General features: G+C 37.7%; 1 protein-coding gene and 1 long non-coding RNA gene across 4 annotated transcripts in view; one reads left to right on the top strand and one right to left on the bottom strand.

The window, feature by feature from the left end:
* Positions 1-4,741, bottom strand: part of LOC121303626 — a 76,238-nt gene extending 71,497 nt beyond the window's left edge. The window contains exons 1-3 of one of the 2 annotated variants that reach the window (XR_005947821.1): positions 3,934-4,741; positions 3,554-3,649; positions 2,963-3,039 (exon numbers count right to left, since the gene is read on the bottom strand). This is a non-coding gene — a long non-coding RNA (uncharacterized LOC121303626). The remainder of the gene's footprint in view (positions 1-2,962; positions 3,040-3,553; positions 3,650-3,933) is intronic. The other variant, XR_005947820.1, reaches the window with a different exon arrangement.
* LOC121303624 (astrotactin-2-like) overlaps positions 1-15,002 on the top strand; it is a 728,767-nt gene that overhangs the window by 628,695 nt on the left and 85,070 nt on the right. For both annotated transcript variants that reach the window (XM_041234419.1, XM_041234420.1), the window contains one exon: positions 8,215-8,356. In XM_041234419.1, the coding sequence (XP_041090353.1) occupies positions 8,215-8,356 (142 nt within the window). The remainder of the gene's footprint in view (positions 1-8,214; positions 8,357-15,002) is intronic.

Raw genomic sequence — 15,002 nt, 5'->3', positions numbered from 1 at the left:
TGTTTTGGCCCTTGTGCCCTTTCATTTTTGTGTTTATTTATAATAAAATAGTTATTTTTTTGAACTGCAGTCTGTCTCTGGGCCTCTTTCCACTCGCCAGCCTGCCACAGGGACATTTTCTTTCATAAAACTGTAAGTGACACTTAATGTGAATTTGTGCAACGAACCTTGTTGGTTATTATTATTATTATTATTATTATTATTATTATTATTATTTGTATTTGTAATATGTATGTTACAGCATTGATGTTATGATTTCAGTATTTTATATAAATTGCTCAGAGTATTAGTGCTGTCATTTTTAATATTTTGTTGACAAATTATGTGTTCCTATTAGTAAACTGAAACATTGAAATGATTTATTTACACATTCTAAGAAATAATATTGAACAATATGTATTGATAATAAAGGGATGCATGCCTAAATAAATGTCCGTAGCTGCTGCTGCCCTTTAATCAACACGCCAATGTGCATTAATATAATGACTAATTGAGATGGTTAAAGGAATCAATAGATTATTAATCAATAAGTGGTTTCATTAAGCAGAATACACGACCACCTTGCGGTGGGAGGAGTGAACTGCAGCCTAAGAAAGCAGGTCACGTAAAACGCAGGGCCCTAGTGATGACTGGATCAGGGAGCTATTATATTCCATTCTTTCAGTTCCATAATCTCCTTGCCTGTTTAGGTGAATTTTTACCCACTTGATGAATACAGTGGCATCTGTAGACATGCAATGAAGTGAAAATTATGAATTGCCTTTGTGCTGCCACGGCAATGTCATTGAAGACAATTTTATCTGGAAGTTGAAACCACTGGTGTATTTATTTTTGTTGATTAAGACATGGGTGCCTATTTCCGATTATAATCTTTTTAACATTGCTCTGACATAGCTATATCGGTAACTATAATGCAACAAAATATAGTAGTATGGCAATAGTGGCACACACAGGACATGACTAAACAACGAATTTTAACAGAAGTTATTTTGATTTGAAGAAGAGGACAGGAGAGGCCTTTTGGCCCATCAGTCTCATGGCTGGGTAACCCATTCCATCCCCTCACACTCACCTGTAAAGAAGAGTCTCTGACTCCATTTCATTTAAAACCGTATCCTCTGGTCCTGGTTTCAGACTACAGACTAGCTGGCTACTCATTCTGTCTAGCTGTTAAAATGGTAGATGTTTCTCTTAAGTGAACTGTGTGGTGTTGGACTACCAGGCAGCCATGAGACCAAATATTTGGAAGAGATGAAGTCAGTTACCAGCTCATAGATTGGCTGTCAGAAACAACAGTTTATTGTATCGACTCATCTCTCCTCCTGTTTAGCAACGTGGGGCACCTCCCGCTTGGTGCTGCAATGCGCACATCCTAACGTACATTAACACATTGCCTGAGGGTGACGCTCCTTCTCTAGAGTGCGGTGAGGATGTTACTGTATTGAGTGTTAATCTGAAGCTGTTGGATCACCACTGGATTGACATCCTTCACCTTGTGGGGTTGCTTCAATCAATCAATCTTTATTTTATATTAACGACCTTCTAGTAAGCCACCATCACAAAGTGCTTTACAGGTCAATGAGGAACAATGCATAATACGTGAAATACAGGGCATAGTACATTAAATACAAACAATAAAAAAACAATGCAAATACATTAAATACAGGCACTAAAAATTGTGGATGCTTGTGTCATACAGAATCATATGAATAAAATGGAGTGAAAAACCTGAAATAGCAATTTAGACAACAGCTAATAACAGATATCAGGCTTAAAGAGCATTGAAAACAAAAGAGAACAAGTTGGTCTTGAGAGTTGATTTGAAGCGAGCGACTATGGGAGCTACACGCATTACAACTGGGAGAGAGTGCCAGAGTCGGGGCCATGAAGCTAAAATAGTGCTCTCTGAGTGTGGTGCACTTTTGATTGGGTATAACAAGCAAGCCAGAGTCAGAGGACCTCAGCTTACATGCAGGGACATAGTGGGTCAGCAGGTTGGCGATCTGTAGTATCAAAAGCAGCAGTTAGGTCAGGGAGGACAAGGACAGAGGGATCAGCAGCATCAGCATTAAGCAGAAGATCATTTATAATCCTGAGCAGACAGTTTTGGTACTGTGATGCCGCCAGAAGCCAGACTGCAGAGATTCAAGCAGATTGTTATCTATGAGATGTTTCATCAGCTGGATGGCTACAGCCCTTTCAAGAGTTTTGGAGAGAAAAGGATATGGAAAAGAATATGGAAGATTGGATATGGGACAGAAGTTAGATAAGACAGTCAAGGGAGGGTTTTTTGAGCACTGGCGTAACTTGGGCAGTCTTGAGGGCAGCAGGAACTAGGCCTGAAAACAGGGACAGGTTGAGAGTGTGCATAAAGGAAGGAGCAAGGTCAGAAGCACAGAGATGGGCAAGATTTGTTGGCTGGTGTTCAGGGTGTGTGTGGCAGTAGTTGATTTCAACAATAGGCTGGAGACATCCATAATGGAGAGAGGAGAAAAGGAAGAGAGTGCAGGAGGGGCACTCAAGGAGTCAAGGTGATCAAGTACTAAACTGGGTTTGTGGCAGAAGAGTATAGAATAAATGGTGTTGATTTTGTTCTGAAAGAAAGCGGGTAAATCATGGCAGATAAGAGAGGAGGATGAATGGGAGGTGGATTTATTGATGGCTGGATGCAAGATTTGATCAATGGTTTTGAAGAGAATATTTGGTTTACCATGTCCCATAGATATGATTTGTGAAAAGTTCTTCACCCTGGCAGCAACGAGCGCATGCCTATAGCTACTAAGGTGATCGATCCAGATCTCTGTGTGAGTCCAGATGACCTCCATTTGCACTTAGAAATGCAGCTGGCAAACTTAAGCAGTATCAGTAGTAGCTGAAGGTGTGGGAAAATTAATATTGGCAGTAATTAAGAAATGGTCAGAGAGAGAGATATCCATAACTCAGAGATTGGAGATATCAAGACCTCTGTTGATGAACAGGTCCAGGGTGTGTCCATGGGTGTGAATGTCCAAGACAGTCCAGGAGCGTAACAGTTGGTCACTAGAGGGGAAGAAGGTAAATCGATATGGATGTTGAAATCACCTAGGAGTAGAATTTTGTCAGTTGAAGTGCAGATTAGGGAGAGGAATTGCGAGAACTCAGCAATAAAAGCTTATTCTTTGGTGGTTGATAGATAACAGCAAGGGTGAGGGACATGGGAGAGGGGAGCTTCATAGCAAGATGCTCAAAGGAAGAGAAGACTGGCATAGAAAGAGTTGAGGTGGCAATCACAGAGTCAGCAGTAACATCAGTGCCCCCACCTTTACCAGTAAGGCGTGGCTTGTCAAAGAGCGAGTAGCCATTTGGTGTGGATAGATGTAGCTAGTGCTTATCATTTACAGAGTGCCAGGTTTGTCCTAGACAGAGAAGATCAAGATTAGTATCAGTTATAAGTTCATTGAGAAGCAGAGATTTGTTTGTCAGAGAACGTCAATTTAGGAAGGAGAATGTACAGTTTGTAGCAGGCAGTACAGGGGAGTGGGAGTTAGTAGTGGTATCTGAAGCAAGTACTTACCGGTGTTCATTCTAACAGAGGAGAAAGAATGGGCACGCTTTCTCCAGGGGATCCAGACATTAGGTGTCAGGGTGGGAATGAGGCCTCTGGTAGTTACTGGGAGAGATTTGGAAAAGGTTCTCGCTCTACTTGTCCTCACTCTGACTGCCACAGCTCAGACTGCCCTTGGACATATAGCCCTTCGACTGGCTGGCACTTAGAACGGCTGGTATTCTAAGACAGTTTGCCAATTTATACCGTCCTGCAGGTCTACAGCTGGTCCAGTTTACACGCTATCTAAATTCACTTCAATATACCACAGTTCTGAACACTATAAATAATTAATTACTTCAACCAGCTGATGTAGTTACATCGGCAAAAAAGCATTCAAATTTACTTACCAATCGCTGTTCTGATCAATCTGATTGTAATTTCTTTAAGTTTCTTTGTATGGATTATACAGGCGCGTTTTTGCTGTTTTGTTTTTCCTGTTATTTGTGTATACACACATGAAGAGCTATTTTTCCTTTATTTTCATCTTTTTCAATACATGAGCTTCTTATCAAGGCTGTGCTTAAGGAGTTTGTTGTAAAGACCTGGGTATTTCTTTTTGTTTTACAGCTTTGTAAAGTGCTGTGCTGCATTACTCCAGATTCTCTGTGTTTGGTAATAAATAGTATTGCTGTCATTGGTTGTTGTTGTTTAACTTTGATCACATACTACTGACATAGCTGACCATTGATGTACTTCCTGTTTTTGTTTACTCCTTCCATGTTTTTTCTTTTGTTTCCCAATATTTTCCCTTTCAGTTTTTTCTACTTCATTCTCTCTGCTGTAGGAATTTCTCTTGTTAGTTTCCTCCTTCATTACGATCAGCATTTCAATATCTTCTTATCCTTGCAGGACTAGTTTTTCTTTACTTTGCTGCACCTGTTATGAAGTTGCCTATTGCCTAGCTCCTGATTCTAGCACTGTGGCATTTATTCCTTCGAACCCTGGCATTGACTTCCCTGATCACTCCTCAGACATCATTTTTATGACGTGTGTTTTTGCAATGAGCCAGATCCTCTCGGTTTTATCCATTTCGACCCACTGACCTCTGTCAGTGTTGGGCTTCTTCTATCTTCACTCTGGATCAGGTACTGAACTTTTACTTGGTTGGTATATTGCTAAAGGCTATATACAAACTCCTACACAAAACCGTTCTTGTTGTTACTTGTTGTTCTATTGAAAGTAAATGAAACAGACACAGCCAGTCTTGGAACAAAATGTTTTGCCAACTTTGTGACACTGCTGTCACATCAGCTCTAGTACTAGTCACCCTATTCATTGTATTTTGCAAACATCATGTTCTTGTTAATAAACACATTGGGACATCTGAACAAGTATAATACTCTAACCGCAAATACAGCACAGAGTGGAAGTGTTTGGGTTTAGGATTCAATGTGATTGTTTGTTTATTTACTGGGGTTGTACTCCAACTTCTTGTAGTGTTACAGTGCTGTTCTGGTGATAATCCCACCCAGAAAATGCCTCACAGATAGCTTTGTATACCTTACTACCAGTATTATGTACTCCTATTGCAGTATCACATCTTTTGATTTGGGTCAACATGTGAAGCTGTTGCTGCAATGTTTTTTTTTTTATGTACATGGCAGAATTTATTTTATATGGAAGACTACGAGAAGATCATGTGCATTCTCAGTAAAGTATTTGTTAGTTTAAAAACAGCTTGTTCTGTGTTAAGTTCTGAGACACCCCAGTTAACAATTTTAGGTGTTAATATTTCACAATAAACAATTATTTTTTGTCTATCACTCTCATAGAGTGTTCCTGAAAACAAAATAATGCGAAATGCTGTAAAAAGAACAAGAAAACAGTTTATAGGACATTTCTAGAGGGAGTTTTGGAAGTGAAAAGCAGCATCACAATGTAACTCTCAGGCCTGGATTTATAAAGGATTGCTCATGTTTTATGACCATTAAACGGGCGCTGAAGATTCTGAATTCTTGGATGGGATTTATAAAACACACACAATGGCATAAACACACAATTAATACATGATTTGCTGGAGCAATGTCTTTGTGCGCTTTAGTCCTTGATGCATATGTAATTGTGTATATACATATGTAATTCTGGGGCGTTTCTGAAAGAAACCGTAAAAATTAGGAGGGGATTTTGCAAATGAGGTCTTAAATATTCCGTCTAATTTATTAAAGCTGCCAGTAATTGCGGGCTTCGTATTTACTTGATTATTTTAAGAACTCTGAAAAGCAGGTATTAATTTGCCACAGTCAGACAGTATGCTACATACACTGCAAGGTAATGTGGGAGATTTGTCTGCAGCAAGAAGGAGACATTGTTTTCAAGGACAAAGAAACAAAGAGCTCATTGTTTAACACTTCTGATCAAGTCAGTTTGTAAACTACTGTTTTGTTTTGCAAACTCCAATTTTCAAATTATGTTTCATAGCTTTCATGACAAAACAGAAAGTCTGCAAATAGAGAATATAGAATCCATGTAGAAAAGGTTCTTAGAAGCACCTAAAAAGGTCTCCCCACAGTGGCAAAGCAAGGTTTTAACAAGAGCCTTTACTTCTTAGAGTGTGGGCATTATTAAAAGAATGCTGGAGGGGGTTAAGAAAAGATGGAACGATATTCCGAGGCGCTCAAAAGAAAAACGTCTCATATACAGTGAGACCTCAGCCTCTACCCTTGTTTTAGTAATGTCTACAGAATTTATTTTTTGTAATATGGCATTCTGGTGTTTAACAATACTGGTTCAGGCAGTATTGTTAAATTGGAGTTGGAAAGAAAACGGTAAAAGAAAAAGTACAGAGGGACAGATGATGTAGTTAGTTGTAGCTAGAGCTAGTACAGTTTTTCAACCATATACACCATACAGATATGCTTTAAAATCATATGTAGAATAAGAAATACAGACACACATAAGAAATAGGAGAGTTGTTACTGCATAAGACTTTAAGAAGATATAAGTCGTAGTTAAACTGAAGACTGTTCATATGAAGATGTATTGTTGCTGCACATATTGCTGTACAACAATGGACAGATTATTCACCTGTTGACTGCTGTGGATGTAAGTAAATAAAATGTATTGTTTCTGACGTTTTAAGTCTATATGCCTGGAATTATTCTATACTAAATAAGAAGTTGAACTAATATGCAAAGCACAGTAACTGGATGATGCGTCATAATGTATAGCAACCTAGACTACAAACTCTGAAGTGGTACATTTGTTTATTAAGAAGCCACCACACATTCCATATTTGATTCCTTTGTCCTGGTGATGTATTTCGAGCTTGTAACACATCTTCATGTCTTACAATTACTGCTTGTACCAAAATCTCCAATTCCATATTGGTACATTTCAATTTTTGCTGCTGAGCATCCTCATCACCATGGCTAGTACCATGCTGTCTTTGTGTGCCATTCATTTTCTTTTGGAATGCGCAGCCTACACACGCAGGGTTGACAAAACACGTTATTGATTGTGAGAGGTGTGTAATTCTCCATTGCTAATTGCGGTGAGGGGTATTTAAATTGGTTGATTGCGGAATCGCCTGCTTTACTTAGTCTTATTAAACAGGTCGTTATTTTGACGGTGAGTGCGGCCGTACTGAACACACACATTACGTGGCTTTTTGTGGTCAGTTTTTCTCCTTTATAAATTTGGGCCTCAGTGTTCTAATAAAGTCTCCTAATATTATAAATCATTCAGAGGTTAAAAAAGATTTCACTGACTCCCAGGAGCTGTCTGCATTCCAGTGACTTGAGTAGGGTCATTTGTACTTTAAACAAGCTCTATGGGTAATTGATGGCATATATAGAAAGTGCTGTTTTTGAAGTATGTGATGATTATGTTATTATGCTGTACCTTTAAAACATGACAGTGTCTCGTTTGAGATACTAAAGGTCAGGTTCAGTATAAATGGAGGTCATGTATTGTCTTTCTCTGTACCTCCTTTTCGTTATCGATATGCTTAACGCCTGTATGTGTACAGGACTGATACTGCTACAGTAGGGAATTGAGTTATGCATTACTCATGAGAAATAATAAAGTCTTAAGTTGGGTTCCTTCCCTGTGTTTGTGGCCTCTCATCAAACTTGCACCCGAACTTTCCACTGATGCATGGCCGCCTGGGACCCCACACTATTTTATTATCCATGGATAGATTTGGAGAAACAGTGTTCTTGTTCTTGTTGCTCTCATTGCTGAAGAGGCCGAGTATAAAGCAAACTTGACCCTATATATCTTTTTATTTATGTTGCTAATAGTTGCCACTGCTGATAAAATGAGGGCCTTTTTTTTTGTCTTTTTTTTTTCATTTTTCTAATTAAATTTTTTGTTACAGGGATGACCCTTTTTTTTCTTTCACAAATGAGGCAGGATTTGTTGCAGAAGTTTAAAAGTTTTTTGGCAGATTTTTATGTTCAACAGGGCAATAAATATTACCATCCCTCCCAGCGTGTACAGTAGCACCAAGCCTCTTCGCTGTTTATTATTGTGTGTTGTTTGCAGATATTTCTTCTTCCTTTTTTTATTTAGAGTCATGTATGTTGGAGATTTCTTAAATGCTCATTTTTATTTTGAGGTTCTAGAGCATCACTTCCCTTGTATTTCTCCTTTGCTTATGTTCCTCTCTGTCCTTTTTGTCTATCCAGGGGAGGTGCTGAGCTTTGCAGATGATTTACTGTCTGGTCTAGGGTCCTCCTGTGTGGTGGCGGGGAAGCGACACGCAGACTTCTCCCATTCGATCATCTACTCTGTAGTCTTTAAGTGTTTGGAACCAGACAGCCTCTACAAGTAGGTGAACAGAACCTTACAATTATTGGATCATTGGAGGTTTTTTTTTTTTTTTTTAAATCGTATTATTTAACCAATAGAACCCGAACCCATCTAGTAAGGCCCTCTTCATGCCATTAACATAACAAGAAGGGCCTTACCAGATGGTAAAGCCCACTTATGAGGGTTCTATTGCTATTAAAAAATGCATATGTTCAAATAAATAACACTGAAAGTTTTTCTATTATTTTTTTCTGTGATTTTATACAGCACTATTTCTTGTTGTTAATGAATAGAAACGTTTTCCTCAGTATTCCATGAGTAATATGGTTTGCTCAGAATTCCATCTGTGGTGTGGTAGACTTCAGACTTCATTTCCCAGCAGTGGATGATGTCGCTTTGTGGGTATTTCCAATAGCCGAATTAATGCCTCAGTACTAAAACAATGTTCTACTTACATGGAGCTGTACTTCAGTTCAGGTACGTTGCACACAACAGCGAACATGGTTTGTAAACTGATGGTAAAAGAACAGAAGTACCAGTAACTTTTTAATTTGTTAATTAGGATTTGAGCGCAGGTTTGTGAATTTGTGTAAGTTTCAGTAATTAAACTATCTAGACGTCTACATGTGTTAATGCTGGTCATGTCTTGCTGACGATGTGTTCACAAAGTCTATTCAAAGCTGCCTGGCTTTATTAGAGAAGAGAGCACAGTGCTGCTGTTGTTATGATGTTCTGTAATATAGATGCTGACACTAATCAGTCTGTATCCAATTGTTTGAGTTCTACAACTTGTCATTCAAACCAGTTACCATTGCTATTGTGGGTACTGTATTGTCGCTGACAACAAACACTATTTTTACTTTATTTGCTGTACTAAATTTAAATACCTAGACTAAACGTGCAGGACAGCAAAGAAGCAGACTTAGTCTACAACATTCAGGAGTCGTACACAAGAACACAAGATTTTCTTTCACAAGCAAAACAAATGTAAAATACATAAATGAATACTGAATTTATGTGTTTTCCAGCGGATTGATTTGGAACAGAGATTAGACATAGTATGATAACATTCAAGGTCCTTTACCAGAGATTAGGGACCTCATATTGACCAATCAGATTAAAGGAAATACGAGTCCTTTCTATTTAGTATTAATGCAAAAACCCTTTCTTGGCTGATGTTAAAGCCAGTAAAAAAAAAAATTAAGTTTCCCGAGTGTCAAATGTTGTTTAATTCATGAAATTATACTTTTTTTGTGAATAGCTCCCAATACTCTGTTGATTCAATTGCAGTATTTTGCATTAAAAGTAGGGTTTTTGTCAGAATGGATTGGAGACATTGCTTTTGTGTGCCTGTTTCAAGTCATTAGTCACCTATGTAGATCTGACAGGTATATCTGGGTACTGTGGGCAGGCTTTTCAAACAGCAGTGTATTGTATCAAACTTGTGGTACAAGAGAGCTTTAGTAGCAAGTGACTTTCAAATGAAATGTGTTAATTAAATCAAACCGTTAATGCTTTGAAATTGAGTTGATAAGGTCGTTAATGAATGCATTTCTTGTTAAAAAAGTATAAATATCGCAGGTCACGTACATCACTTCCTGTCTCAACGATTAAATAAGGGGAAGTTTTTAATCAAAATGCATGTTAATGGGATCAAGAGAAATGAATGGAAGCATAATTCGCTGTTATGGAAACTACTAGCTTACAGCGAGACGGCTCTCTAATGAAAATATCCTTTTTGTGTATAATTTGTAAACTTAATTTAAAATTGTGCATTTTGTCATACAGAAGGTACATTTATTTAGATAAGTTTACATGTACAATGCTGATTTACGATTATCTGGCATGTGGTTAAAAATCGGATGACACAGATTTTAAAAACCCTTTGCGACAGGCTGGCGAGTAGATAGAGGCCCAGAGACAGACTGCAATTCAAAAAAATAATACTTTTATTACAAATAAACACAAAATAAAAGTGCATGAGGGCCAAAACAAAGGGATTTAAACACAAATAGAAAGACACAAAACTAGACTTACAAAAATAAAGGATTCCAGGCTGGGCAATGCCTTCACTGGATGAGAAAATTAAAAAAAAACACAAAACCAAAAACAGCACAAGCACAAGCACAAGCACAAGCACAAGCACAAGCACAAGCACAAGCACAAGCACAAGCACAAGCACAAGCACAAGCACAAGCTTGCTTCCTCAGCTCCCTCCTCTCACTAATGGAAAGCTGAGGCCTCCTTTTATGTCAGGTGGCTGGGTGCTGATTGATTGTTAATTACTCTAATCAACCCCAGCCACCTGAACACAATAAACCCAGGCAGGTAGGGGAATTTAACCCCATAACTGCCAATTTATAAAGGGCAGAGCTCTGCTCTGCCACACCATTCACTGTAAATAAAAAACTTGATTTGGTATAATTTAATTATAGCGCTGTTAAAACTAATCATGATTATAGCTGCAGTTTTTAAATATTCTGTAAATATATTTTGTCCAATAGTTAAAAAGTACAATGTGGGGCTGTCAGCTTTTATTTTCCAAAAGTATCGGCACGGACATTATATACAAACCAATGGAATACCGTGTGTGTGTACAATATGTATGTAGGTATATATGCATGCTTGTGTGTGCGTGTGTGTTTAATAGAGAGAGAGAATACATGCATGTCTCCAGTCATATGTGGTTCAAGCCAAAATTGTAGATATTTGTTACTGCCATAGGCTTATCTTTTCGCCTATTGATTTGCCCCATTGCCCCTTCCTGCGATGTCATCAGGTAGTGTGTTCTGGGCTTAAACTTACAAATTGTTAAAACAAGTGAACAAATCTCATTCACAACCACAAGTCAAATAAGTCTAAAATATTTCAACAACTGCAAATACTGAGTCATCTAGGTAACCTCTATGTCATCGGCATCACAGCTGCAGTCTTTTAAATTTCTGTTTCAAGGTGAGTTATAGTCTTTCGTTAATTAAAACCCTCCCCAAGTGCAATTTAACTCCTGATAAACTATGACAATTAAGACAGATTCGCTTTTAAATTCCCACGCAAACAAAAGAAATAGTAGCAAGAAGCCCTGCTCGTTAAGATAGTAATATTATCTCGTAAATCAGCATAATGTCAGAGCTCACATTAGCATGATTTTTTAATGACAATATAGGAATAACAACCTCTTGAAAATGCCAATATCAATGCTACATATGATTTGCTGATTAGCACTGGAGTTCTCATTTGCCCACTTTTGAAACCCTGCCTTCTCAGTCTAGCTGAAGTTGGTTCGTTGGTGTTTTTTCACTCATAGGTAGGAAGGTCTGTTAGTTTCAGTTGGTCAAGCTCTCCCTATTATCCCCATTAATAATCCCATCTTAGAAACCAGCATCAGGTCTCCTGTCTGCAGCGCATCTTGAGGACATCTCCATCACCCTTCACAGCGGCACTAACTAAAGCAGTCAGACAGGTTACCCTGATACAATGCAACATCTAGACTAGGGGTGTTAACAGAGTTTAAACGTTTTAACGGCAAGCAATTATCATTTCTTCAGAAAAGAAACTGAGGGTAAAAGAAGTGATAACATTTTAATTGTAATTATTCTGTAACACAGCATGAGAGACAATGGCTCACTTCCTCTGCTTACACATAAGCGGGTCATTACAACTCATAAAACACCCTAATGATTTAACTCCACACTTCAGAGTGCAAATGTTTGTGTGTGCTCTGTTTACCCCAGATGAACTTTTATTGAGTGCGTCTGGGCCCTCAGGCTGGGAACTTGTTGTTTGAAGTAGCCAGAGCCCAGGCAACAGCATATGGAAAACAAGACACGCACAAGAAACACAATATGTGTGATGAAAGCCAACATTTAAAACATGCAGAACTTTGTGATACCGCTTCAAACATTTTTTTATAGCATTGCACTTGCAATAATTGAAAACACATTTGCATCAAAAGCAGACATTCCTTTTCTATTTTTCTTTATTTGGCTGCAATTTATTAGTGACAAATCTGGCGTGTTGATATCAATCATGCAATCTGATTTAATATCATGTATCTCTAACGGCTGGGGTGGCTGAAATACTCAGTTCAGAATGTATCAGTGCATGTAAGATGCATCTTTAAGGTTCTTTGAACATCCACCTATGAACTGGACTTTTAATAGCTGTTCCAGTTCAGTTTAAGTTAGTGTGCCTTTGTTGTGTGTTTATCACCATATCTCAAACACTGACTGAAAACAAACAGTACAGTAAAAACCATAGAGAAATTAGTGTGGATCTTGCTGAATCTTAGACCATCGCATATGTTGAAAAAAGAAATGCCCTCAACAACTATGGACATTTTTACTAAAAGAAAAGTGTTTGCTCTACTATGTAGAATGACAATAAAACCATCATAAAAAATAAATGTGTACTGTTTGGTCAAATATTGAAATAGTTAAACAAATATTGCTTGAAATGTATTCAGTGACAAATATTACTATGTTCGTATTGGTTCGTATAATAAAATGTATAATTGACTATCAAAAAGATACCATGCAAGAAAGCAATGCATGAATGAATGACGTCTGAAATTAATAACACACATTCTAGCGCACAGTCGAATGCTTGTCTTCTTTCTTTAATAGGTAACTCAATTGGGTACCAGGTTTATTTTACTCTCAAGAGGTTGTTTTTACTGTAATATGATACGATTCATACTTTAATGGTCCAGCTCATCAAAATGAAAGAATATAAATATTCAATACAATTGTAAAGAATATTCAAACATGAAAAGTACTACTAATTTGCAAATATAACATGTAGTAAACGTGTATGAGATATTTCAAGATTTTTGTCTTACTATTTTAAAGTCTGTTTTTAGAAATGAAATACAGTTCTAGGTTATTTATGTCTCTCCATGTGGAACACACAGCCAGTTGATATGGACAGGTTTAACAGAAATGCTGCCCTGCATAAGCCAAGACTAGCCTGGTCCATGTGGATTTACTTGCTTTAGAATCTATTGTTAAGACAGTATTAAACAAATGTTTGAACAATACACTTTTGGTAAATAAGGACAGACTCTGTAGCATGGCTTTATTATTATTATTATTATTATTATTATTATTATTATTATTATTATTATTATTATTATTATTACTATGCAAGCACCTTTTTTATTGAGCATCTACCTGTCTCCTCACATAGTTGTGACTGGAAATGTACCCAGTGCCAGCCACTGAACATCCCATTCGTTGAATTAGCTTTTAATTCAATGCAAAGGCATTTCTAATGTTGCTTGGAGAAGTCATTCCAGAGTGGGACTGTATACCAGACAGGCTCCAAGCGCTGTATGAATTCCTTTTGTTCTTTCCTTATTTACACTCCTCATTTCTCTCGCCTGACCTCACTCATTTTTATTCTCTTGCCAACAGTTAACAAAATATTTACTGGTAATAATATGGAAGCCATCGAGATTGCAAAGTGGTTCAATCTTGTGCTGTATTACTATAGGAACATTGAAAACATTGTTAGTCTAGTCAGTACATGATGTGTAAATGTGACCAATGAAACTGTTTAGGCAGCTTCTCAAAAAGCCCTGTGAATGCATTTTGTTTTGTATGTATTTAAGATTGGACTGATTCACACCGTAATGGACCCATATGGTGCAGTACAAGTGATGCATGTTTTCTTGGCAAGGTTGAAGGTTTGGCTGGTCAGTAACTTCATTTAAAAAAAAGAAATGCTCTTGGGATCTTATATTGTTAAATGGAAGTTGTGGTGAATCAGTTATTGTTGTCGGCCTATGGAAATACAGAAGGCATCGACTGGTGGGATATCATAATATGATTAAGAACATAAGAAAGTTTACAAACGAGAGGAGGCCATTCGGCCCATCTTGGTCATTTGGTTGTTAGTAGCTTATTGATCCCAGAATCTCATCAAGCAGCTTCTTGAAGGATCCCAGGGTGTCAGCTTCAACAACATTACTGGGGAGTTGATTCCAGACCCTCACGATTCTCTATGTAAAAAAGTGCCTCCTATTTTCTGTTATGAATGCCCCTTTTTATAATCTCCATTTGTGACCCCTGGTCCTTGTTTCCTTTTTCAGTTCGAAAAAGTCCCTTAGGTCAACATTGTCAATACCATTTTGAATTTTGAATGCTTGAATTAGGTCGCCCCATAGTCTTCTTTGTTCAAGACTGAACAGATTCAATTCTTTTAGCCTGTCTGCATATGACATGCCTTTTAAACCTGGAATAATTCTGGTCGCTCTTCTTTGCACTCTTTCTAGAGCAGCAATATCTTTTTTATAGCGAGGTGACCAGAACTGCACACAATATTCAAGATGAGGTCTTACTAATGCATTGTGCAGTTTTAACATTACTTCCCTTGATTTAAATTCAACACTTTTCACAATGTATCCAAGCATCTTGTTAGCCTTTTTTAGCTTCCCCACATTGTCTAGATGAAGACATTTCTGAGTCAACAAAAACTCCTAGGTCTTTTTCATAGATTCCTTCTCCAATTTCAGTATCTCCCATATGGCATTTATAATGCACATTTTTATTTCCTGCATGCAGTAGCTTACATTTTTCTCTATTAAATGTCATTTGCCATGTGTCTGCCCAGTTCTGAATCTTGTCCAGATCATTTTGAATGACCTTTGCTGCTGCAACAGTGTTTG

Source organism: Polyodon spathula, chromosome 34 (genome assembly GCF_017654505.1).
Source record: "Polyodon spathula isolate WHYD16114869_AA chromosome 34, ASM1765450v1, whole genome shotgun sequence".
Taxonomy (NCBI): Eukaryota; Metazoa; Chordata; class Actinopteri; order Acipenseriformes; family Polyodontidae; genus Polyodon; species Polyodon spathula.
This window is presented reverse-complemented; position numbering and strand designations above follow the sequence as displayed.